Genomic DNA, 27,344 nt, shown 5'->3' on the forward strand with positions numbered 1-27,344 from the left:
TCTCAGAATTATGTTATATAATCATAACAGTGAGATACACATTCTGTTGGGAAACAAATGATAAGGACAACTGACTTAAGTTTAAAATGTAATTCAGAATAAACTAAAAAGTTGGGGCACTTGGGTTGCCCAGTCCATTAAGCCTCCGACTCTTGATTTTGGCTCAGGTCATGATCTCAAGGTTCGTGAGACTGAGCCCACATCGGGCTCTGTGCTGACAGCACAGATCCTGCTTGGGTTCTCTCTCTCTCCCTCTCTCTTTCTGCCCCTGCCTCGCTCACGAGCTCTCTCTCTCTCTCCCTATCTCTCTCTCTCTCTCTCTCTCTCTCACAATAAATAAATAAGTAATTTTTTTTAAAAAGTAACCGGTGATTTGATACATTTACAGAAACATTTTTAAGATACACCTGTACTTTAATTTCTAAATCCAGTAGAAAAAAAATATGGAGCACCTGAGTGGCTCAGTCGGTTAAGCGTTCGACTTCGGCTCAGGTCATGATCTCACGGTTCGTGGGTTCGAGCCCCGCGTCGGGCTCTGGGCTTGACCGCTCAGAGCCTGAAGCCCACTTCGGATTCTGTGTCTCGTTCTGTCTGCCCCTCCGCTGCCTGCACTCTGTCTCTCACATTGTCTCAAAAATAAATAAACATTAAAAAAAATTTTTTTAAGAAAAAAATATATGGCTTTGAGGTTGATCCTGACTTCAAATCAAAGATTTTGTGATGAGGAATATATTTGTTAAAGTCAATATTTGCAATTTGCTTACCAAACCTCTTCATTATAGATATGCAAATGGCAATTAATATGCAGAGGTAGTCCATGAAATTTTACAAAGATTCCTAGATTATTACCAGCTAAGAAAGAGTGCATTAAAACAAAACTAAATAGGAAATTATCTATTTGCTTGTTTTGTGTGAAGTCCCTGAGATTTATTCCAGTGAGAACAATAAGCAGAGAGAATGAAATAAAAAAGGCAGAAGGCCAAAGTGTCATAAATGCTGTTAAAGTATTCGATAAAAGCTATCCACTTGAGGTTCATTGCAACACACTGGAAAAAAAAATAATCTTCCCATATTTAGACACATGCGAGAGCAAGCCAAACACTCTGAGAAGATGTGATGCTGTTACACAACACACAGAACCATATTTATTTTATTACTGCTACCTATGTGGCCCATAGTGTTCGTAGGAAACCTGATTTGATGTACATGATATAATGTTTGGAAGCTGCTCTGATTATTCTACCCTAATTAGCAGGATGTCTGGTAAAAGTCAGCAAACAACGCAATGCCTGGGTTTGGTACTAAAAACTAACTCTTAAATCTCCATAATATTTTTAAAACAAACAAACTAGGACATGAATGGTGTTTTTTTTTTCCTGGATTCATCTTTTTAAAAATTTTCCAAGATCCTTCCCAGTCGATACATAAGATAGGGCACATATTGTCAAGGATAAGTTGTTAAAGTGAATATGAAATGTGCTTCTCAAAATATCGTTTACACATTTACCAGATGGTAAAATAAACATGTAAATTGTTATCAAGTATACACTAAGTTTGTATTAAAATTTTACGCACTGTGGAAAGAGTGCAAAAAATTATCACATATTGTATTACTTGTTCACTTAATAGTATATTAGCATTCTATAAATATTCCCTTTAAGAAAAATGACAGTTAAATGGTCAGAAGACTCAGTGATGCTGACTGGAACTAAAAAAGCTACGAACATCACCAGAAGAGGCAGAATAACCAATTTTCTCTTAGCCATTCATTAGTCACAGGTGAAAAGAATGTTTTCCTAAAACTCCAATTAAATCCAGAAGTTAATAGAGTTAATGTAATACCTTTGCAAAATATGACATTAAGTAAGAGAACTGATTTCATGGACATGTCCACTTTTATACTGAGGATTATCCAGAACATTCCCAGAACATACACAGTCCTCTGCTCATCACTGTTAACTACTACAATGATTTTTTTAAGTTCATTTATTTATTTTGAGAGAGAGAGAGGAGAGAGAGAGAGAGCATGTCTGAGGGATGGAGGGGCAGAGAGAGAGGGAGAGAGAATCCCAAACAAGATCTGCACTGTCAGCCGTGCGTGGGGCTCCATGTCATGAAACCTGAGCTTGCGACCTGAGCAGAAACAAAGAGCTGGACGCTTAACCAGCTGAGCCACCCAGGAGCCCCAACTACTACAATATTTTAAAGTATTTATTTAAACATGTGGAGCAAAAAATTAAAAGAAAAGTAAATCTCTGTAAAGTTACCATCTTTTCAATTCAATCTAGGTTCATACTTCATGAAGAAAGTTTTTGAATGTCAATAGGAGCATTTTATGGCATCTCCAATCTCCTTTTGGATTTAGTCACAAGTTTTAATGCACAGCACTGGCATTAGTGACTTCAGTCATCTGCCACATGTCATCGCTCTCCTGCTACGTGGCCAGATTTATATGCAGCATGTTGATAAAAATGTGGTATTATTATAACGCAATATTTAAGGCAGAATTTCTAGAGTAAATCTACAGGAATGAATCAATGAGCCAATCATCAAAGCTTATTTAACATACCTCAGAAATACATGATTATTATAAAAGAGAATGTTATCATAAAATTTAATGAGTTATCTTTTAACTTTTCCACCAGAATAACTATCTTGGTTTAGGAGATCCTAGAGGTCAGGAGCAGACCCCAAGACATCTAGCCCTAAACTTTGCCTCAAGACTCATGTTTTAGAAGACATCCATAAAGAAAGGATCAATGAATCACAACAGAGAAGTTTTTTTGAGGTCACAGAGGTAGCTTAATGTATTATTATGCTCTCCAGCTCATAGAAATCAATAAACAATATGAAAAACTGAAGTTCAAATACCTGCCTGCTTCAGCCAAGACACCTGAAACCTAAAACTTCGGGCCTTAAGAATTTAATATATCAAATTCAGGATGTCATGTCTTCCAAGAATAAAGTAGAAGAGTATGGAGTAACTTATCGTGCAATCTGGGAGTTTTCACCTGGTGTTTCCTAAAAATCAGGGACACCAAAATCTCCTAGAAGACTATTGTTCCTAAACTGTGTTCCCCACAACCTAGATATTGTTGGAGGCACCTTAGGAGTCACTGGGGGAACTAAGGGAGAGAGGCCTGGTGACCAGAAGTCCACAGGTCCACCCTGCTTCAACAGAGCCCTCCCACAATTACATGTTTCATATTCTGCATATCAGTGCATTTTGAAAAAGCAATTCTGTTACTAAATATTTTTAAAATATGAAGACCATAGTCCTTCTAGGGAAACAGACAGACTGAAAAGTAATAAATTTTTTGTTAGTGCTTCTTTCCATTGGATGTGTTATCTTAAATATGAATTAGCCTCTGTTCCCTTCAGTTCATCTACCAGTCAAGAAAGTAGTGCAGATTATGTGAACTATAAAAAATATAAAACAAAAAAAAACAAAAAACCGATGTCTGCCAGTTTAAAAAAGTGGCTTTTTAAAATGTTTATTTATTTTTGAGAGAGACGGGGAGAGTGTGATCGGTGGAGGGCAGAGAAAGAGGGAGACAGATGATCTGAAGCGGGCTCTGCACTGACTGCAGAGAGCCCTATGTGGGACTCGAACTCACGAACCATGAGATCATGACCTGAGCTGAGGTCGGTCACTTAACCAACTGAGACGCCCAGGTGCTTCCAAAAGAGTGACCTTTGTATTAAAAGCAAAATGTATAAGAAATAAGTTAAAGTTGTTTAAGGCAATAACTTGCTCACAGCCCGAACAGAAAAAAGAAAGAGAAATAGGTATTAACTAAATTCTACTTTACAATGCTTTTTGATTTGTGTATGTGACAATTCTATCAGAACATTTTAATAAATATTTAAGGAATAGTTTGACATTCCTTTTTTCTTATATATTGATGGTTTTGTTGAACAATGAAGAAAGATTTTATGTCTTGTAATAGGTTGTTGGCTAACACAGTAATAAAATTTGTATAGCACTTCCCAATAATGCAAAGTGCTATCACAAACAATATTTAATAATGAAACAGAAAAAATGTTTGTTTTATTAATAAAAATCATATGAATTCTACATTCTATCTTCACATTTTCCAGCTAGTTTTAAAACGAAAATAACATGTATTCCTCCCAAATCTTTAAAACTTAACAATCTAGAAAGGCATGTAACGTTATTCCTATAAGTTTTCTTATACTGTCACACCATCCCATACCACAAGATATGTTTTCTAGCTAGTGGATACCTTCCTATTTTAGATGCCAATTTCTAATTTCATCAATACGATCAAACTTTTAATTATGTCAAGACTGACACAGTTGGAACCGGTAAGAGGGTGAGGAAACAAATTCTCATATACTTATAGAGTAACTGTAAATTGATACAGCCTTTAGCCCAGAAATTCCACTTTTAGGAACTTATCCAATAGACATCTAACACAAGTATACAGAGAGAAATGTACAATGTAGCATTTTTTTACAATAGCAAAAACCTATAAACAACTATATGTACATTTGTAGGACTAGTTAAATTAGCTGTAGTTTATCCATACAACGTTAACAGTAAAGATGTTAAAAAGAATAAGATAAATATGTTCTGAGTTAGAAATATAGCCTAAGTATAATGTTAAATAAAAAATATAAGTTGCACAACAGTACATATGGTTTCTTCTAATGGAATTCATAGTAAAAGTCAGTTATATTTAATCAGATTGAGTTATTTCCATTTAATCAGAGGCCCAGTCTGTCTAAACCTACCACTCAAAGTGTCCCATTACTTGGCACCCAGCCTTTCTGTACTTACCTTCCCGTTGCCTCCTCTACACGCTCCATTTCCCAAGCATAAAACTTTGCCAGCAGACCTCTGCTTCTCTACCTCCCAGACTTTGCTTATGCTTTTTTTTTTTTTTTTTAATCCCGTTCAAACGCCTCTGCAAGTCCAGGCTCAACAAGTATCACATTCAGAAAGCCTTCCATGATTCCCTCGGCTAGGTGTAATCACACTGCCCCTATGGTCCCAAAGGATTTTACCCATGCTTCCCTTCTAGAATTCATCCTCACTACTTTTTACCTTGTAATACAGTCTTTTCATAAATCACCAAGAATCCATACCGAATTCATCCTACAGTCTCCATGGTGCCTTCTATAAACCTTAATTATAGGCAGCAATCTCAACAAAGCCTTGGTAAATTAAAATAATCAGATCAATAGAGAAACTTCTTGTTACATCAGTTTATCTAGATAAAGAATCCCCAGGGGCACCTGGGTGGCTCAGTCCGTTAAGCGTCTGACTTTGGCTCAGGTCATGATCTCACCACTCAGTTCCTGAGTTTGAGCCCCATGTAGGGCTCTGTGCTGACAGCTCAGAGCCTGGAGCCTGCTTTAGATTCTATGTCTCCTTTTCTCTCTGCCCCTCCCCTGCTCTCTTTCTCTCTCTCCCATAATAAACTTAAAAAGTTAAAAAAAAAAAAAAAGAATCCCCAATCTTTCTGCAAAGAGGAGTGTCTTTTCATTCCTCAAAGCTGTGAATGCAACAGAGGAGTAGGAGAGAAAAGAAATTCATCTAAACTACAATAATCCTACACAGGGACATGAAATGGGGGGATACCACTGCCCATCACTACTCTTCTCTCAACCTTCAATCCGCAGGAAGAAAGAGAAGTGATCAAACAATCACTTTTGAGATCTATCTGGGAGGCTTTCAGAACAATGGCAGGGAAATCCTAAGGTTTGGGTCAGGAATTCCTATCTTTGTTCACCTTGCTAAGTCCATAGTCACTAAGATTTATATGAAATGAATAACTATAATGCTGTTTTCAGTTTGCAATGGAAATAAACTAAAACCTTTCATTTAATTGTACTTTAAGACTGCAAAAAGAGCAAGGATAAATTAAATCCATTAGTCTAAAGATTTCATTTTAGAAATATTTGTATCCTCCTTCCTGCCAAATTGCATTCACTGATAAACAGATTTCATTTTTACCATAAACTTCCCTTTTTTGTTATCCAGTAAAAATAAGGAGTAAAAGTAATCAAAAGATTGGCAGATGGAAGCAAGTGAGAAGCAATTCACACAGATAATTCGGAAATAGGAAACGTCTGATTTTGTTAAAAATTGACTACCATCTAGAAAGTATGCTAATTGGACAAACAAAAGAGGTATAACTTACACAAATAAAACTTAGAGATCTCAGAGAATTCTAACACAATCTTACTTCACTCTCTTAAAAGGCTTAATACAGCACAATTAGGAAGGATCATGAAATCTAGTTTCAAAAAATATGTAAAATTTAAAACAAGGAGTAAACTAAAAACTGTGCATTTGTTCTCCATTCCCTTTACCATTTTTCAATCTGGGAACACTTCTAAATTTAGGAGTGAGCTATAATAAGCCATGGTCAGATGACTGCCTAGTTTCTTGAACATTAATAAATACTTAATTCCAGCACAGATGAAATATTGCATTTGGAAAGGTGGGTAGTAAGCAGTGTAAAAATAAGTAGAATCAATAACTTTAACTTTTCTTCTTGTTGTTTCTCCTTTATTTTTAAATCCCAGAACTTGGAAATTCCTGAAGACTGGACAAGCTGAATTGTTTCTATGCGACAAATACTCCATCAATTTTAAGCTCAGCAAATCCTCAGATACATTTATCCAAGGTTTTTCCTTTTAACCTTTCAAGCTTTAACCATTTTGATTCCTAGAGCTGGTGAATTTTTGCATTCTAAGTGATGTTTCTCAGCAAATAAACAGATCTCACTTCATCCTATCCTCTAGTTATGGTAAAATGTTTCTATATGTAAATATTATGTAAAACACAAGCGCAGATCAATTTATGCTAACTGATTGTTCTTAGGGATAATAATAGCAAATAATAACTCTCCACACTTTAGTGGATTCCGAATTTAAATGAAACAAAATGCAAAGTTTCTATGATATTTCTATTGCAATATGCTTAATACAACAAACTCTCAAATACACAAATTAATTGTGACTCAGTTTTGATGGGTGATGTTCATATCATGACTCAAATGGATGTAACCACTTAAAAATGAATGACTTGGGAGGTTGCCATGGACTATCTGAGTAAGTAAGCTGCTTATATCTGGCCTATATTAAGGGGAAGAAATCTTTCCATCTGATACATTTTGGAGGTAATCCCTCCATATCTGAATTGAAATATGATATATGGCTGGCATTGCTAAACTGAATTCCCACCTTATAATTCTGTATTTATTCCGTGGAATTAGGACTATTCTGAATACTCTGGCATTTATTGTTTTGAGAATGATATCAGATGTCAAATATGCAATGCTTCCGGACAACCTTCCAATTTCAGTCTCTCTAGATAAAGGCTACCTTATGGATGACTATGGAGTTTCCAGAGACAGTACTAATCACCATGTTTTAATCATAATTAAGCTGGAGGAGGAATACAAATGCTCGTTCTATACAGAAAGTAAGAAGACAGTGTTCTTCAGGTCGCTTTTCTCTTATAGTCAAGGGCATAAACTGCTTGTTCTAAAACATGACCATACCATCACAATGTTTTTTAAAAATGGAAAGTTATTTGAAAATAGTTATTTTCAAATCCATGTACTTATTTTTAAGAAAGTTGCCATTACCAGAGTTCCTAGGCACAAAATTATAATGAATAGATAGTTTGCCACCATGGTTAATAGCCAGGAAACTGAAAAACAAACAAACCCTCTGCCTTTTTTTTTTTTCTCATTACAAAAACAACAACAACAAAAGTCAAACAAACAAAAAACCTAGGGGAGTGGTTCCCAGATTTTTTTTACTTTTTTTAATGTTTATTTTTTTATTTATTTTTGAGAGTGAGAGCACCAGCAGGGGAGGGGCAGACAGAGAAGGAGACACAGAATCCAAAGCAGGCTCTAAGCTATCGGTGCAGAGTCCCATTCGGGGCTCAAACCCACGAACCCGTGAGATCATGACCTGAGCTGAAGTCAGATGCTTAACGGACTGCGCCACCCAGACACCCCTATCCCAGATTTTGCTGCATGTTGTAATCACACAGCAATCTTTAAAAAGTACTGATGCCTGGCTCTCACTACCAAATACATTCTTACTTATTTGGGATGGAGTGTGAATCTGAGCATTAAAAACTTTTAATTTTTAAAAGCTCCCTTGGTGATTCTAATGTGAAGCCACTGACCTAAAGGCTATAAGAGCTGTTGCTATACTCTTTTGCCCCTTTCCAGCTGTGCCTTAGTGTCAAGAAAGGGAAAGAAGCAATTCATGCAAGGAACCACAACAGCAAGTACGCACCTGCTTATCTCCAAGACTAGAAGTGACCCTAATTCCAATAAATCAGTACACTTGAAGCATGAGTGTATGCATGAAAGAAAAAAAGAATGAGGGGTGCCTGGCTGGCCTAGTGGGTAGACCAAGCAACTTTTGATCTCAGGATTGTAAGTTTGAGCCCTACATTGGGTATAGAGATTACTTAAAAATAAAATCTTTTTTAATGTTTATTTATTTATTTTGAGAGAGAGAGCACTCCTGCACACTCTAGTGAGGGAAGGGGGGGGGCAGGGAATCACAAGCAGGCTCCATGCTGTTAGCACATAGCCTGATGGAGGCTCAACCCCAGGAACCATGAGATCATGACCTGAGCTAAAATCAAGAGTCAGACACTTAACCAACTGAGCTACCCAGGCACCCCTACAAATAAAATCTTTTTTAAATTTTTTTTAAAAGAAAGAGAAAAGAATATGAAATGCCCAAAAAATATAAATTAGGTTAAGTCTTAAAATTAGCAATCTCAAAGAGACAGAATTTAAAGATTTTTTTTAAATGTGCAGATCATAATGGAAAGAACATTGTAAGGGACAGTCTCTCAATCTTATATTTTCATGCCATACCTTCAAGTAGGTTATAAAATAAAAAGTGACGCACTCTAGTTTGCTAAGATGTATAGTCTGCCATTTCAGAAAATAAATATTAAAACACAGAGATACAACAGTAAACTGATGACATTCTATGCTAGTCTAGTTAACATCACCACTGACAATGTTTCTCACTTTGAGGCACTGCCCATCAGAGAACCCTGAGATAAATTTACTAGGTCATAACCAGAATGAAATTAAACAAAAGAAAAAAACCACCAGAGTGCATCAAATGTGGTAAAGGTAAATATTTTGTGAAACCTGTGTGTGTGTGTGTGTGTGTGTGTTTATTTATCACTGTGCGTTTCAGTTAAAAACTTTGAAAGCCTACCCTAACTCAAAACATTTGAATTCAAACTGCAGAGAAACTCAGAGGTCCACAAAGTTCTTTAAAGCTGAAAGATACCTGAAAGATTTGGTTTATAATTTCATCTTACAAGGGATTATATTGAAGATCATAGAAATAAAGTGTCTTATTTGTCTCCAGTGTTTTCTGCTAAAACTTGGGAGTCAGGTTCCTTTGAGACTTAGATTTTCAAAATAAATTTAATGCAGGTATGTTACATACTAAATTGCCATGGCACCAACCCGGAGTTTTCGGTCATATTACATGAACATTTCTTTGACGTGGTGGCATTTTCACCAATTTCTTACTCAAGTGGAAATTATACTGTGTGCAAATTAAGTGATAAATGTAAAAGCTCTTGATTCTAGTGCTTAGAAGTAGAGAATTATTTTCATAGATAAGAGATTGTTAAAAGGGTATTTTTTCAGGTTCCAACGGGAGGTCCTCACAAAGCACACAATCATGACAGTACCTAGGGCAGCACTGTGTGTGCAAGGAATGTCCAAAATTCTCCACTTGCTTTTCTTGAGTTTATATTCTTATTCTCCCAACACATCATGGTGTTGTATACACACACACACACACACACACACGCACGCACACGCACACACTCACACTCACATGCACACACATACACACACACACACACACACATTTGCTGTAGAGCAGAAAGAATTGAAAATGAAATTTAAAATCTGTGTAATTTTAAACTCAGAAACAAAGAGTTTCCTAAAGAAGTAGTGATGCAAGTAGAACTGTTTCTCAGGATCTGATATCTGCTAGGTTTGGAATCTCCTAGGTTTGGAACTTTATTTTTTGAAGCTATGTAGGGAAACGGCTAATAATGATGTCATTATTAAGGTATAGTACACACGATTGCATAGTCATTAAAAAAAAATTCCTTCCTAATGGTGTTGGCATATATACTTCATATTGCAATCTCCTTAAGGGGTTAAGCTAACATTAACTAAGAAAAGTTAACTTTTAAAAAATTCATTTTAATCTTCATCATGCTAAACTTAAGAGCAAGGAGAACATGTGTCAGTATCAGAAGGTTCAAGGAAGGATAATAGAAAAATTCAGAATGTCAAGTAAAATGTATCGGGCTACAAAAAAATAAGAAACCATTCAACAGGTAAAGCTATTAGGCAGTGGGTGGAAGATACATATTAAGAAAACTGGTACCAGATCTTTCTCCCACCCCGTTCTTCCCTAGCACATGTATACCAAGTTTTCTTAGAAGAATATGAGGACACACCCTGGGCAAACAATCCTATAGAAACCTATAAATGCATAGATAAATAAGCAGAGAGACCCATGAAAAAGCTGGAAGAAGGGGGGGAAAGTGAGGGACTTGCAGAATCAGTGGTTCTGAATCACCCGAAGGGCTAATTATGACTTTAAACAGCTAAAAGAATGAAGATTAGTCTGTAATAAGGCCATTACATTCAGTCAAGAGCACACTGACAAATGTAATAAGAAAGATTTTAATGTCTGTGCAAATGAGGAAGCTGAACTGAAAAGGATCAAAGAAAGCATTGAAAGATGGGTCCCAAGTACAAAAGAGAGCGGGGGTAAATGGAGTGCCTCACAGAGCTAAAAATGTTAGGGGTAAAGAAGAACACAGAAATACCAATAAGAGACAAAAATATTAAGTTGGCCCTTCACAAACACACACAAAAAAAGATAATAAAGTGAATGTCGAGAGATGAAGGGATTACAGAAGTATACAGGGGAAAAAAACACAAAATCTTAAAAAACAATGTGGGAGAGGTTAAATAGAAAGACATATCGTATCTGATGCTTGCCCTGAAAATTATACAATTGCTTTTGGGGAAAGCATAAAAATTCTGACCTGAAATAAACAAACTGATGAATCAGGCATAGATTTTATAAAGATTCAGGTTCAGTGTGGTAGCGTGAGAAAAAAAAGAGGAGGTTAAAAAAAAGTTGTTGGCAAGAGAGTCAACAAGGGCAAAATGAGTGTCAGAAAGACAGCAGAGTTGGAGGAGGAAAGAACAAATTTGTTGAGGAGGAAGTCAGTATGTTTCTTTGACTTTCTCCACAGGAACAAAGCAGAATGTGAGCATAAATTAAGAGAGTGAATCCCAAAGGTGAGTGAGCTCTAAGGATTATTTAGAACACAGTCAATTTTTTAAAAAATATATAGCAAATTAAGACAGAGGTAGAAAAAAAAGATTTTATTGGAACAAAATATATAGCATTCAGTGGTAAGTAAACTGTGAAAGGAATAAGTCCTCATTATAGCTTCTCAAAAGAAGGTACTGAATAGTAAACATTGCTATTATTTGGTAAAATTATATCCAAAATCATAAACTTTAAATTAAAAAACATAGCAATTTATAAAAGTACTAACCACCTTTGAAACATTTTTAATTGGAAATAATGGTTTGGTCTTTAGTAAATTTCCACTTGAGCAAAAGCTATTCAAAATAGAAACCACTATGATAACTGAAAAGTTCTCATAAAATATCATTGTTGATTGCAGATGGCCTACACTGAATCTACATAACATGTATGCATATTTTATTAACTGAAGTTCAAGGATGTTAAAGTTTAAAAACATAAATGTGGTAGCTCAATATTGTAAACACAAAGATGAAACTATTAAGAAAGTTATAATTCCACAAAGTAGTCTATAATTCAACTGTATTACAAAACGGGAGAGATGATTTTGCTAATTCATGTTTTAGATACAATCAAAGAAACTCTTCCAATGCAGAGGAAGGCAAACACCCCCCAGACTAAAGAGAATAACCTTTTGTTGATAGAAGAGAGCAAATGTTTGAATGTTCATGGGTGTGCATATCACTATTCTATTCAAAGACGAGGTTTCAAACACACACACAATTTAAGCACATGTGTCTGTAATGGTCGTGACTTCTATCGACTTTCAAAGGCAGACTTACTTGTGCCCACAAATGGCAGCCCAGCAGGCAGTGACATCAGACCTAGAAATGATGTGGCCTGTAGAGTATGCAGTGAAGTGCAGTGCTCCACTTGTTTGCAATGGTTTTATTTTTCGACTAGTTTTTATCACACTTGGCATGAACAAGGGAACATGTGCTTTGCTAAATTTGAACTTTTAAGATGAAACTGAATTAACTGAGAACCAAAAAATTGCTTCTGAATTATCCTAAGATTGAAAAATGCCTTCCCTTTCATACTAGGAATGACAAAATAAAAGACAAATACATCTTGAAAGTTGAAATGTGAGCTAGGAAGATACTGTGGTTTGAGAACAACACTGTTGACTTTCTCTTTTTTTAGGAACCTGAAATAAGATTGTAATGAAAAGGCTTTTTCCCATCCAGTACACTTTTGCTAACGTGAAGATAGGAACTAAACTGAAACCTAAATAAATCTAATATAAGCACTAACCCTAATGTAAGCAAGATTTGTTTTATTTTTCAACCAGAAAGTTTAATTAATGTGCCATTTCTTAAAACTTAGTATTATCACATACATATGATAAAACATATATATAACCAATATATAAGAAATCAGTATAACCCTTGCCCTAAAACTTAATCTTATATTCTTTTTTTTTTCCTGCTAGTATTAGAACAAAGTAACTGTATTGTCTAAAATGACCAGAGACATAACCGTGGAGATGCTCACCCCTCCTAAATTCCCTCTTCCTCCTCATAAAAGATATGCCAAGACACCCAAATATAAACGCTTTGTATATAAAATGAGTGCCATCATGCAGATATTTTTAAAGAGTTGAAATCCAAAATAATGTTAATATAAAATTCAAGTTATAAATCACAAGATATGTTTTAAGGAATCTAGTGATAAGTAATAGGTCAAACAACCTGAAAGAATCAGCTTGTGGTACAAGCTTCATTGCATTAATAATGTCACAGTTAGTATGTTTATTAAATTAAATATTACCAGCAAGGGTCTTCTAAATGCCATGTGCCTAACACTAGATTACATATTTATTTCAGAGTTAGCATAGTAAGAGGGGGAGCTATCACTAGAAGGTCTATTAAGCCATGGGTTTTTTTTCATTGCTTTAATGGAACTATTCAAATCAAATTTTTCACGCCATGCCTTGAACACTGCTGCAAACCATACTGTGGGTGTAAAATACATGCAAGGCAGATATAATCAGCTCAGATGCGACCAGTGACTTGTACACCATCAAGTTTACTTTATTGTGAAAGCAGTGGGGTTTTCTTTCAAGTGAATATATTTTTAAATATGTTGCAACCTGACTTAACAACCTGAAGACCGGAACCAGAAAGGCCCACAAATCTCAAGGCAACTGAATTAAACCAAGTACAATGCAATGCCTGAAATCTTGTCTAATTTGTCTCGGTCTTCCCTGTGAGACTCTTATCTTGTTCTGGCAAAAGAAAATCTGATTGTCCAAACGTAAATCTTGCACTCATATTGTAACTTAAATAAATCATGTAGACTCATCTTGCTTAAAAAGCCTCAGCTGACCTTTTAAAAGCCTGATTTTAGTGATTTACACTAAAATTTTATTCTTTCAAATATTAAAATTAGCCAAGTAATTGCCCACATAGCAGAGCAAAGTAAACATTTTTTTAAATTGAATTCTTATCACTGGTCGTTAAAGATGCTGACTTTTGTGGCACCTGGCTGACTCAGTCCATGGAGCATTAGACTCTTGATCTCAGGGTTGTGAGTTTGAGCCCCAGGTTGGGTGTAGAGATTCCTTGAAAATAAAAATCTTAAAAACAAAAAAAAAGACGCTGACTTCCTCATAAGTAACTTTGTCTAAAAATAAGAATAGTTGCTTTTCCTTTGGAGGACCTATTTTGGTTTGTTTTCACACAGGTTCTACTTTTTTCCTATCCCCATGGCTAAAATGCCTACATGATAAAGTAACTAATATACACACACAAAAAAAGTGCTGCACCCGAGCACAGGCCGAACGTTTTATAAAATCAGTTACGAACACAAACACGCTGCCCAAATATTGCTATAGAGCGTTTTAAGTTCTCCAGGAATATAAATGGCCTCTATGCAACAAGGCTTTTGTTCCTAGCCTGCACCCACAACAGAAGGTAGAACATCCTTGAACGCCTCAGTGCTAAAAAGATAAATACTTCGCCAAAACGGTGGGTCAGAGAGTTTTAGCAGTAGGATTTGTAAGAAAATGTAACTGCAGGAGGTAAGAGGGTTCAGAAAGTTCTCTATAGCCCCTAAATTACTACATTTTAAGAGCTCGGGTGACGTCAGTCCTAAAGACACAGAAACAACCTGGCTTTGGAAACCAACTGATCAGTAAGCTTCTGCTAGGCCTAAAAAGGCTGTCCGCCCTAAATCCCAGTCGTTCGCCTGGCCGTGGCCGTCGAGGAGCTACAAGCTGGAAAGGGCGCCCTCCGACACAGCCAAGGTTTCGGCCTGGCTCGAACGGACTCCCGAGAGCACAGAGCGAGCCTCCTGGGCTCCGGGCCTGCAGCTGGGCCCGGGTTGCCAGCCTGGACCTCCGCCCCGAATCCCTGTCCGGCCTGGGACAGGACAGCCAGGGTGCAGCCTCCGGCCCGCAGACGAAGCAGGGAAGCCTCGGCCCAGGCTCAGCGTCGGGGAGCAGGCCTCCCGCACGGCCTCACTCGGCCGAGCTCCTGCAGACGCCCGCCCGTCCGCACCGGCCTGGGCTCGAGGGTGCCCGCCCGGACGGCGCTAGGCCCGGGCCAAGCGCAGCCTCGCCCGCCGAAGCAGCACGCACCGGCCGCGCAGCGCGTTCTGGCCACGCCTCTCGTCTACTCTGACCCGCGGCGTCCGCCACGAGAGGTACCAACCGAGGGCACAGCTCCCCTGGCTAGAGCGGCGCCCGCAGGCGACCGCACTCGGCCCCGAGCGGGTGGTTGCAAGTGAGTTAAGATGGCGCGGAATGTGAGTGGCGGGAAGGCGTGAGCCAGAATGCAGTGCTCGCCGCACGCTCGCCTTTTTTCTTCCTGCCTCTTTTAGAAAATACACCGTTGAAAACACACTTTTAAAAACTGAGGATATCTGCAGGTTGCGGGGAGGATTCCGTCCTCGCCTGACCCTTACCCTCACGGAGAAAAGGCAACTCGAAATCTAACCCGGGACGCGAACTTTGGTTGCTACAGGCCCTCCCAAATCCAAACTCTGATTTCCTTGGAACAGCAGCAGCTTCTCAGACACAGCGACGGTGTCCCTTCACTAGACACCCAAGACACTGAAAGCCAGTAAAACTGATCATGCTTGAAAGGGACCCGAAAGCACACTGCCTCCGAGAGGAGCGCGGAGCTGCAAATTTACCTCACGCTGACTCAGTCCACACAGCAGATGGTGGAGATGGTGGCAGAGCTGCAAGGGAAACGACCTCCCCAATTTTTTGAAGTACTTCCTAATAGCAGCTAAAGTGCGTCTTTCGGTACAAGGCACTACGTTCCTGTGAAATCTATCCTCGGCTGCTGAGAGCTTCGTTTCCACACATGACAGCAGCTCCTTTGCTCGCCGTGACTGTGGCCCGAGGGCGGCGGGGCCGAGCGCGGCCCCCGCACCCCGCGCCCTCGGGACCTTGACCGCTTGTGCGCCTCCTCCCCGGCGGCATCGGGCGGCCGGGTCACAGGAGCGCAGACCCAGTGGGGTGTTACAAGAGTACACTGCTCAACTTCTCTGGCTACACAGGCACCGTGTTTTGTACTTTTGGTCCTCTCGTTCAGGTCTTAGGTGTGGGAAGGGTGAAAGAAACACAAAGGAAAATCAGCCATCTCCTCTCGGTGTGGCAGACAAAACTCCGCGGAACGCCGTCTAGTGGCGAAATTGCCCAGGGACAACAAATCGGGTTTGCTCCCCCCTCTCAATTTTCATTTTAATTGGAACTTTGAAGCCCCTTTGCATCTCTCAAATTGCAAAGGGGTTACGGGACAATCTCTAGGTGGTGGTACGTTTAGTCCCATAACCTGAGACTGACCCAGACTAAGCAAGAATGTTGAACCATTTTCAACCTCTTTCCTGGATCTCCTTTCTCTGGAGACAAAAGTACAAAAATCGCTCCTGCACGAAATAAAGTCAGCGCTCTGCGGACTCCTTGACTAAGACGCAGCGGACCTCCCTCCCCTCCCCGCCCCACCCCCCACACGCTGGGGTATCCACATTTCTGCATTCGTTCTCAAGGGATAGGGATCTGGCTTGGGTAGGGCTGGCCCAGGAATTCCACTGTAGAAGAGATGGAGTGGTAACCGTCCAGATACCTCCCAAAGCAAGTTTTAAACTCAGTGCCTGAATACCGACCGTTCCGAGTTTGTTCAATGAGTCCTTACCCCGCTCCAGCCCCGCCCAATCCCCCCGAAACAATCCACTCAAGAAATGTAGGCCATTCTGTGTTTGCATTTACAGATTCGCCACCCATCTCCAAGGCCTCGTATTTAAAGATCGGGATTTTCGACATCTGCCTAAAGCTGTGGTCAACAGCCTATTTTGACATGCATTTCAATCACACCCTACTCTTGCCCAAAGCCTCCCGCCTGTGAAATTGAAAGAAATTGTCTTAACTCCTTATTTAAGACCCTCCTTTTCCTGCTCGCATTATTTCCTACTTCAGAGAAAATCAGATAGCTATGATGAGGAACTGCCTACGTTTTCCTGGGGGAAAAAAAAAAGTGCAACAAAGTGAAACTTGACTCATAGGGAACTAAGTACTTTGTAAGTAAGAAGGAAAAAGTAATTACTGGTACTGCTATAAAACAAATTTAAGTGGGAAATGGGAGGTGATTCCCATTAAACAGACTGCCCCATCCTGGAGTGGGAACAGGCTATTCTTCCTTAACCCTTAAAAGTAATCACCTATAATAAATTATTTTCAAACTGTAAACTGCTTTCAAACACCATAGCGTTTTACCAGATTTATTTACTTGTTATACACAGACGATACAAACGAGCAAAAAACAAAACGTTTCTCAATGGAGTGTGTACTTGTATAAATTATTCAGTTCACAGACAAAACGAAACAAATATAAAAATCACAACATTAGATTTACAGAAGAGCCAAAATATACACACGTTTAGACCCTGAATTCCTATTAGGAAAAATCCCCCCATGGACTGGAATCTAGATTGAATATTGTGTATGATGCATATTTCACATTAATTTTAAAATACAAAAAAAAAGTATAGGTTTGCTACACAACATTAGAAATCCTACTAATCTATTTCCAGGGGGATTAATGCTCCTTATCAAATATAACAAGACTTAAGAGGGGAAAAAACCAGTCTTACTTGCATTAATGCTAGTGTTTTCCCAAGGAAGTCAAATTTCAGCTGTTTCTAGGTGGCAGGGAAATCATTTTCAAAACTAAAATGCAGTAAAATATACAACTCACACAATTTATCTTCACTAGACTACACTATAGTTACCAACAATTCAGTCATCTATATCATTAGTAGATATTCATTACAAAGATTTACAGCATATAAAGGTGGAGGGGGGGACTGAAAAGATATTCAGAAACAGTTTGTCAGCATATTTGGCACCTGCACAGACCAGTAATGGATTTGGCACTTTGGGGAAAAACAAATAAGGCAAAATAATATTGCTGATGTCGAGCTATTCTATTTAGAAGGGGGGGGGGTGGGGAGTGGGGAGGGACATACAACTCCAGTTAACTTTGCTTTGCAGGCATCATGCCACTTAATCGACTTGCCTATGAACAAGACACCTATCCTTTACAGGTGTTTGGTCGGATTCTCCTTAGCTATGTGTGTGCATTAGAGCACAGAGCAATTATTTCATGCAACGGATTGAGGGAAAGTGAGAAGCCCATCATTATCTATCAAGTATTTCACGTTTCCAGAGCCTCTTAGAATATTGTTAATTATCTCACAAGAAAAAATTTTAAAGTGGAGGGGGGTGGAGAAAATGGCAAAGAAAGGAAAAGAAACGAATGAAAAGGTTAAGCGTGAACTGGTTTTGTGCCTTGACGATGAAAATAAAAACTAGCCATTCGTTACAGTAAATTAACACTATATACAGTCATTTTCACAGGCTTTGTTCCACTAAAATTATTAACATCCCTACCATCCATCCATCCATCCACTCGGGGATAAGAAAGGACGCGCTGGGTGGGTCCGGGTTCTAGAGTCAACATCCTACGGTTAATGGGGAGGCCGAGACTTGGAGGGTCGGAATCGCTGCTGCCTGACAGGACTGCCCAGGTCTCCTAAAGGTGAAGAGTTTCATTACAAGAAAGAGAAGGAGAGGGTGAGAAAAAGACGAGAGGGAGGAGGCTTGTTAGGAGTGTAACTTCACAGAAGAAGAGTTAGGAGGAAAACCAAAAGGTTTACAGCAAAGTTGAAGGTCGGTGTGCTAACTGCAGAAACTGCTGTGCAAAAAAAGGTTAAAATCGCACTCGGAGACCTGTACTTATTCGTCGCAGACGGTATTCGAGGGCCAAGTGAAATGAGGGAGTGCGCGAGGTGGGGCGTGGGGAGGAGGAGCTGGGGAGAGCTGCGAGGGGCTGGCTGGGGGTGGGAGGCGGGAGGGGGCCGGGCCGCGGCGGGGCGCGGGGCCGGGCGGGCAGGGCCGGCCTAGCTGTGCGAGTAGAAGCCGTAGTAGCCGCCTATGTCCTTGGCGCAGTTCTTCTCGCAGTCCCGCTGGGCCAGCACCTCGCTCTTGAGCGGCGACGAGCTCTCGGACACCGGCGTGTCGGCGGGTGAGATCCGCCTCCGCTTGGCCTGCTCGTAAATCCCCGAGTCGCTCGAGTCGATGGACTTGATGGAGGAGGGCGTCTCGATCCAGCTGGAGTCGGACAGGTCCTTGGGCTTGGCGTCCTCGGCGGCGCCGGGCGGCAGCGGCGAGCGCTCGGCGGCCAGGCCCTCGGCCTCCTCGCCCAAATAGGGGTTGGCGCCCGCCATGCGGGCGGCGGCCGCGGCGCTGTTGGGCCAGCAGGGCAGCACCGAGCCCGACTTGGCGCCGCAGTACTGCGGGGGGCTGCGCGCGCCCCAGCCGGACGGGTCGGCGTAGTAGCCGAGCGGACGGCCGGTGCAGCCCGCCGCCTGCAGCGGCAGCGCTTTCACGCCCGCGGCCGCGTACGAGAGCAGCGTGGCCGCGTTGCCCGCGAAGTCCGTGGCTGTGTCGTAGGCCGAAGCGGCGAAGTCCAGCCGGTTGTTGGCCGGTGTCACAAACCAGCGCTGCGGCGACGGCGCGCCCGGGTCCTCGGCCTGCTGCGGCGACAGCAGCCCGTTGGTGTGCGGCACACTGCGGTCCGTGCCCGGCCCGGGGCCCGCGCCCGCACCGGGGTGGAAGCGGGCCTTGGCGTAGTTGCTCACGAACTGGTCCTGCAGGAAAGAACCGGCCATAGCGTAGCGGGCCCCGGGCACAATCTGCGAGCGCGGGGAGTCGTTGGGCGAGGGGGTCAGGCGGTCCATGTCGCAGCCAGTGTAGATCCTGCGAGGGAAGGAGAGAGAGAGAGAACCGAGGGGTGGCCGAGAGGTCCCCTCGGGAGGCAGAAGGGAAGGTCACCTCCACTTGTGGCCCACCCCCACACTGTCCATCTGTAACTTGCCGTCCAGGATGGAGAGAGACGAAAGGTCACAGACCTGCGTCCTCCCCAAAACAAAATAAATCGTGAAATTGTAGAGGGATCAATGTACTTATACAGGAACCTAAGCAAAATGCAGACCAAGAGGAAGTCTTCCCTCTCCCTCGCTCTCTCTCACCAACTGCACGGGGGATCAAAGAGCAGAGCACAGCAGGGGATACTCATCCCACTTCTCCAATGTATTTATAAACATGAGGGCAGATTCGCCCAGGGACTACGGTGTTACTTGCCCTGTGGGCCTTTCCTGTGTAGTGAGAGTTTCTGCGCAAAATTTCTAAACAAGATATCCATTTCTTCACTCTTTTAAGAACACTTTCTTCCATTTGACACACACTCGGGCTGTCCAGGTAGTAATCATGGAAGCCTGGCCTTCACCAGTCTTCTGAGACTTGAAGACTTGCTGCTGGAAGCCTCTACTGTACTTGCTGTCCATTGTTTCCCCCAGGTGATCCTTTACCCCCCACCTCTACCAATACTAACAAGAATTACTACTTAGAGACAAAGTCATCAATCAATACAATTCTTTTACAGAGAAAAGGTGCACTTTTTTTTTTTTTTAAGTAAGCTCTACACCCAAGGTAGGTCTTGAACTCAGGACCCTGAGATCAAGAGTCGCATGCTCTACTGACTGAGCCAGCCAGGAGCTCCAAGAAAACGTGTTTTTTACTCTGATCTCTCCCTAGCTTTTGACCTTTATTGGTAAAAAACAAACAAACAAACAAACAACAACAAAAAAAAACCCACAACAACAAAAAACACCAAAAAACACCTAAGGGGCAAACTCTTAACAGTGGTTACCGACCTCCTCTAAGCAATCTCCCACTAATAATAGCTAACCGTTACACAACTTGACTATGTGCCAGGCACCATTATCTAGGACTGTACAGATAGTAATTTAGTTGACCATCACAACAATCCTCCCAGTTACGTAGCATTATTATCCCACTTTACAGATGAGAAAACTGAGGCAAAGGGAAGTTAAATAATTGCCCACAGACAGAAATTGTGTTCCTGGGAATCACCTTAGGTAAAATAATGAAAGATTCACTGTAGGCCCTGGGCCTAGAAAATCCCATTAGAATTGAGGGAGAACCAGAGATTGGATCAAGATTGGTAGAAGTGTTTTCTCCTACACATAGACACATGTCTCCCTTTCTATTTAGCTCACACATAAACGTTTTAATCTTTGATCAACACGCTGTTTTGAGAGAGAGCCTCAGTTTTGTCAGACCTTAATCCCTTGGGGAGGAGATTCCCTGGTGAGTGGCCAAGCAATCCTCTAGTCCCCCCTGAACCCTCATTGCTCTCCCTGTTTCTCCAAAAGTGAGCCATGCCCAAAAAATTCAACATAAAAGGGGAAAGGGTGGGTGTCATAAGCCATTCTGCTCTCCCCTACCCCCTAAAAACCTGTCCGTTTGTATAGATGAAGACGTTTTTATGAAAAATACACAGTTTAAGAATCAAAAGGAAGTGACTTTTCCAACAGAAGTCAGCCAGAGGAGGGCAGATGAGGGTAATGTTGCTGCTGCTCAAGTCCATTCTGCTCACTCTACAAAATTTCCCTCCTGAAATTTAATCCCAGGTTCAAATAAGAGAAGCAGAGGGAGGCAGGAAGGGAACGTAACCAGCAAGGTGCAAATATCTTCTGTTTACCACCACAATATTTTAAGAAGAAAAAAGCAGCCTGCAAAAGATACAGTTTAGATGCCCATCCAGGTCCCAACCCACATGGGATTACCGAACTGATTTGTGCAAAATAAAATGCTTTGGAACAGATGTTCACAACAGAATTAAAAGCTCAAAATCCACAAGACCCCCTAGTACAGAGACCAATATCTCTGGTCTCCTGGGCCACACACTTTCCACAGTGCCGGGTCCACATTTTTAGGTTGTGAGGACTAGAGTAGCTGAGTTTTTATTCTAGGGAATCATCTTGACAAGGCTTGCTTCCTCAGAACTACTTTTGGGGGAGGCACATGACAGATATAGACAGAAATATCAATGACTCTCCTTTCAATTTGTTATAAAAATACCAGGAGGGAAGTTTGCAATCTACCTGGAGATGGAATAGAAGCAGCCACTTGTCTAATTCTCCACAAATTTCATCTATTGCTGGTCAAAGAGAACTTCAAGTTTGTAGCTCTATCCCAGGCACTTAATGCAAGCCATGAAATTCACAATTTATGTACCCCTCTCTTTTGTGGCCAGAAAAAAGTGGGGGGTTCCTATAATCCAGATTTAGATTTTGATATATATATATATATATATATATATATATATATATATTCTATATAACAGTATTTGAACTCTTGGGCACTGTATCTGAACTCTGAGCAAGAATGCAAGAACAAACCCAGAAAGCACTAAGTTTACATCTACCGTTGCCCCCAGAGAACAGCATTTTGATAGAAAAGAAATGGAGATAGGTAAGGGAAGCCTGGAGAAAAGGGTACCAACACATTTAATTAAAACACGCCTAGATGCAAAGGATAAAAGGAAATATTTTTCTTTTGAAGCTTATAAATAATACACAGCAACAGCACCTGGGTCCTTCCCAAAGCCTTAAATAACTGCAACAGTGGCTCTGCTCATGACCTTGCCTATGGTGGGTGCACATTTTTATTCAGTCCATAGTAAACTTGCACAGGAAAAGCTATTACACAAAACTTGAAAACGGGTAAATAAAAGCCACATATGCCAAGGAGACTGTAACAACTGCCAGAGCCACATGCACTTTCCGGCAGGATCGGGCGGTTTCAGACACAGACAATCTGAGCTGAGCACCTGCAGCGCCACATACAGCTCGTGCACCCGGGAACCAGGGCAGCTCCCCCAGCCAGCCAGCCCCAGAGACCCGCCACCAACTTTGTAACCCATAAGAAAGACAGAAATAAGTGGAGGAAATCTTTGACCAAAACTACAGAAGTACCAAGCCAGAAGGTCAGCAGAGAGAAGGGGAGCCCATGAAAAGGAAAGGGAAAACCTTAAAGACACCTTGTCTTCACACACGCCAGCTTCCAAAAGCCTTGTACACGACCATCCACCTTTGACCTAAAGCCCAATTCCACAACTACTTGAGAAGGAAGGTGCAAGATTACTTACGTGTCATAATTATCCCGAAATCCTTTTGCAAAGGGGTTGTGATCTATTTTCAATTGTGTAATCTGGATAAGACAAAAAAAAAAAAGAAAAGATGAATAAGATCTCACCTTCTATACAGGTGGATTAGGTGTTGCAAATAAATCACCACTTTTTTTTTACAAGGGCTTAAGGCCTGCAATTTCATTAAGTAGCCAGGTTTCCCTACCCAAAGATTTTGAGGGAATGAATGGAAAGGAGAAAAGAGAGAGCATCATGAAAGTTATGAGGAACATGTTTAAGTTAATGATGCTAACACTAAAGCTTTGCTTTCAACTAGCTCTCCTATGTGTTCTAAGTCACTTCAAATGCACATTTTAAAAATGCTCGTTATAAAAAGACAAAAATCTTTGAGGGGCACTTGAATTCATCACCAAACATTGCCTATTTTAAACATTTCACCACATTTTTAAAAGTTGGTCATTTCTAATTCATAACCCCAAGAACTCCTAGCTGCATCTTAAAAAACCAGCTTTAAATTAAAATAAATGCATATTTTCATTTCTGATACTTTCATTTAAGTTAAAAAAAAAACCCACCATCACTCCTAGCAGTGAAATCAACAGAAGTAAAATAAGTTTTCGTGAACTTACAAATTCTGAAGTTCAAGTGCTAAAAAAAAAACTCATTCCAAGGCTTCCGGGAATTTGATTTATTGTACTTTCCAGATATATGAATGTGTCTGTTCTTTTGCTCCCCCCAAAAGTGATGTTTTTATTTCGGATACTTTAATTTTTTGTTTAAGATAATGCCAAAGCTTGCCAAGAATAAAATGCAGGGGAAAGTCTGCTTGTTTCCTACAGGCAAGAAGGATTGAAAGGAAAAGCAAGAAGGGGAGGAAGGAAGGAAGGAAGGAAGGAAGGAGATTTAAACCTGTTCTAGTTTGAGAACTGACTTAAAATTCCCTAGAGAAGAGGCCCTCGAAATCCTGGGCCCCTCAAAGGTGGCCCGTGTGACCCGCGATGGAGACGAACAAGAAGCGTTTTCCCACCGGCAAGGGATTCAGGGAAGGCGCCCGGCAGGCCCCTCGCCCTCCGCCCGAAAGGCGCCGCGGAACCAGCTGTTGCTGCTGTTAGTGCGAGCGGGGCACCGCCGGGGACGCGGGCCGCTGCCGGGGGAAGCGGGAGCCGCCCGCCGCGCGCCCAGCCCCCAGGCCTGCTTACATCGGTGTTCTGGTAGGCGGTGACGGCGATGAACTGAGTCTCGGGGAAAGTGAACGTCTGCACGCGGCCGGGCTGGCTGGTGTCCTCCGTGCCGTCCTCGTTCACTTCCACCACATGCAGGCGGGGCTGGTACTTATGCAAGGACTGTAAAACCACCATCTGTCCGGCGGAGAGAAAAGGGAGCGCGGGGCGGCGCGTTAGCGCGGTCAACGTGCGCGGGGCTGGGGCTGCGGGCCGCGCGGGGTCTGGCTGGAGCCCGCCGCCCCGGCTACCTGACCGCGGGACTCCCCTGGCTGGTGACTGGCTGGCTGGGGCAACACCAGCCCTCGTTCCTCCCGGAGCCTAGAGCACCGGAGCACGGGAGGAAAACCGAACCCGACTGCCTGATCCTCGGGTCCTCCCGATCCGCCTAGCCCTCCTTATTTAGGAGGAACAAAGATTTTTACAACAAGCAGGTCCTGTGGGGGTTCCTTCTCAAAATCAATGAAGTATTTGGACAGTACTAGGGAAGGCCGGGAACTCGGGAATTGGGCAGAGGGCAAGAGCAACTTTATAGGAGGATAGAAATAGAATTTTTAAAAAGTCTTTTTAATGAAGCAAAGAAACATATGCCCAGTTTCTCATGCTGATGTAAACTAATGGACTGAACGTTAGTGAGGGACATGTGTGGGAGAGAAGGAAAGAGAGAGAGAGAGAGAGAGAGAGAGAGAGAGGAGCGCTTGAGCCACTGACCTGCCCATTGTTGTTTGAAGCTCCTTTGTTGTTTGTAAGTTTTAATTTTCCAAAAGAGATTTCTTGGCGCATCCAATGAGCCCCCGTGTTGGGGGAATCCGGATGCATATAGACCCGATTTCCTAGAGAAAGAAATACGTTGTTTACATATGCCCGGGGCACTGCCCAGTCCCAACTCCTCACCACGTAGGACGTGCACACACACACACACACACACACACACACACACACACACCTTATACCACAGTGAGGCCCATTAGCTGGGTTTTTTTTTAGGCCTCGCTTTCTCCTTATTAACTGGAGATGATTAAAATAGCTTTTGCATAATCCTCCCCCTTCTCGCTGCTCAGTCTGTCCCCCTATCCCCCTCGTTTCCTTTTAGAAGTCATTGGCCGATCGTTTTAAAAGTCTCTCGAGCCAGTCCACAAAGGCTTTAATTAATCATTCTCACCTAAATAAGTGTCAGGAAAATGTGTTAATTGGAAGGACTTGCCTTGCACATTGGTGTCCGCTTTGCCGCAAGGAACCCATTTGCCTCCTTGAAACCTCCAGTGATTGGGATCCGCCAAAATCACATCCACAAAAATATTGTAATGAGCCGTGGGATCGAGACCAGAAATGTTAAAACTTAAAAAAGGAAACATGCGCCTATTTAAATTAAGGGGGGGGGGGGAGAAAACAAGAGAGAAAAAAAAACATAAATGTTAAAGATTAAATGCAAGAAGCGCGGCGCCAGATAGCAAAGCAAAACTTGTTCTCCCAGCGTCGATGAGCGAATGTTTGCTGGGTTAGAGAAGGGGCGGTGGGGGAGGAAAAGAAGTGGGGCTGAAGTCGGGGAGACCGGCGGGCGAGCTGGCGTGGGGAGTCGGCAGGTGTCACTGCCCAGGTGGAGAGTGAGGTTGGCGACCCGCAACTCTCTACCTGTCCTCGGTTCCGGCCGTTATTGCGTCCCTCCGATTTCCCAGCCGCAGGCCGGGACTCTCCCTCTCTTTCTCCTTTCTCCCGCCCCTGACTGGCTCTCAGACCACCTCTCTAGCGCGGGAATCCCCTTACCAACCTCACCGCGGCGGTTATACCTTCCACCTTCCCTTTTTCCAAAACCAGCCAACTCCAGGGCGCACCAGAGCGCCTTCCACTCCGCTCCCGACCCCAAATCATCGCTACCGGCGCGGTCACAACCCGGCGCACTTGCCCCCGGGCCGTGCCCGGAACAGCGACTGCCAAGAATGTAGCATTACCTTCCTTGTTTGGTGATGATCATCTCCGTTTGGTGGCGGTGAAATTTCAGCCAGAGGGGCCTGTTGCACAGGTACACCTGAGCTTTGCCGGGTACCAGTCCGGGCTGTGTGGAAGAGAACTGGTAGAAAGGGGCTCCTTGGTAGGAGTGGCTGTACTGCTGTGGGTAGGGGTAGCCGGCCGCGGGGTAGCCCTGCGGTGAGGAGTTGGACAGGAGGCTGTTGTAGGCTCCGTTGGTGATGACCGGGTGGTGGGCCATGTAGCGGCTGGGGCTGCCGATGGAGAAGGCGGGGTGCGCCGGTCCGTGCTGGCCGGGGTACGGGAACATGGCACTGGGAGCAGTGGCCGCAGACTGTGGCTGGCTGGACTGAGAGAGGAGGTAGCGATCTGCAGCAGAGCCATCGAAACTGTGACGAAGCTCAGAGACCCCGTCCAAGACAGGAGAGAGTTTACTTCTCTGGACGTCCCCTGGTGAGTCCTTGGAGTCAGGAAAATTGTCTGTATCTGACTGATTCGTCATCCCCCTGGTAATTTTTTTCAAAGGTGAACTTCTCTCCAGGTTGTCAGTGGTCGAGATAATGGGATGATCGTGCAAGACAAGCTCAGATCCGCCTGAATGTGGGTAGCTGCTGCTCACATTGAGAAATTTCTTGGAGAGCATGATAGAAGGAGAAAGGCAGTGCTCCAGCTGCATAGCTCTAGAACCTGAACACTCGCCCTCCTGTCCCTGGTTTTTAAAGTCCTATTTATCATAAACTAGAAATCCACAGACCCCCTCACTAGACAGAAAGCACTTCAACCAGCAAATGCTTCTCAAAGGTTTGATTTACTTTTTTTTTTCCCTGGGAGAAGAGATTGGCCAATTGACACTATGCAGCAATCAGAAAAGGCTCACTTTTGATCTTGCTGCTTGTGCAGCCGATGAAACGGCTCCTGCCATTGGTTAACTGCTGACAGTAATTTAATTAGATAGACATTAATTAGGATAATCACCTGGCTCCTGGTCGCGACGATCATGGCAAATTGAAGGGGATGATTTTATTGTTGGCTTGGGGGGTGGGGAATGTGTGTTGGCTTTACGTGAGCACTGTTGTGTCACCTTTAAGCTTTGTGACCACTGCTTTAGGAAGATTCAAAGATGTGCAATTTACTAAACATTTTCCTACCTTCCCCCCCCCACCTCCCTCCTTTCAGCTGAGGGGCGGAGGAGGGAATTCGATGATGCTAGGAGACTTTTCGGATCTGAATG

The 27,344-nt window shown here is 42.3% G+C and overlaps 1 protein-coding gene across 1 annotated transcript; it reads right to left on the reverse strand.

The window, feature by feature from the left end:
* Positions 1 to 18,813: 18,813 nt before the first annotated feature.
* Positions 18,814 to 26,789, reverse strand: TBR1 (T-box brain transcription factor 1). The gene is made up of 6 exons (XM_047082176.1): positions 26,098 to 26,789; positions 25,353 to 25,507; positions 24,860 to 24,981; positions 24,128 to 24,286; positions 22,929 to 22,990; positions 18,814 to 19,672 (listed from the first exon to the last, which is right to left on the reverse strand). Exons 1-6 carry the CDS (start codon positions 26,787 to 26,789, stop codon positions 18,814 to 18,816), a joined length of 2,049 nt encoding a protein of 682 aa, XP_046938132.1.
* Between the last annotated feature and the right edge of the window lie 555 nt (positions 26,790 to 27,344).

This window comes from Lynx rufus, unplaced genomic scaffold, assembly GCF_022079265.1.
Source record: "Lynx rufus isolate CCGP_SWC_20201006 ecotype Redwood Valley unplaced genomic scaffold, mLynRuf1.p SCAF_2, whole genome shotgun sequence".
NCBI classification, from domain to species: Eukaryota; Metazoa; Chordata; class Mammalia; order Carnivora; family Felidae; genus Lynx; species Lynx rufus.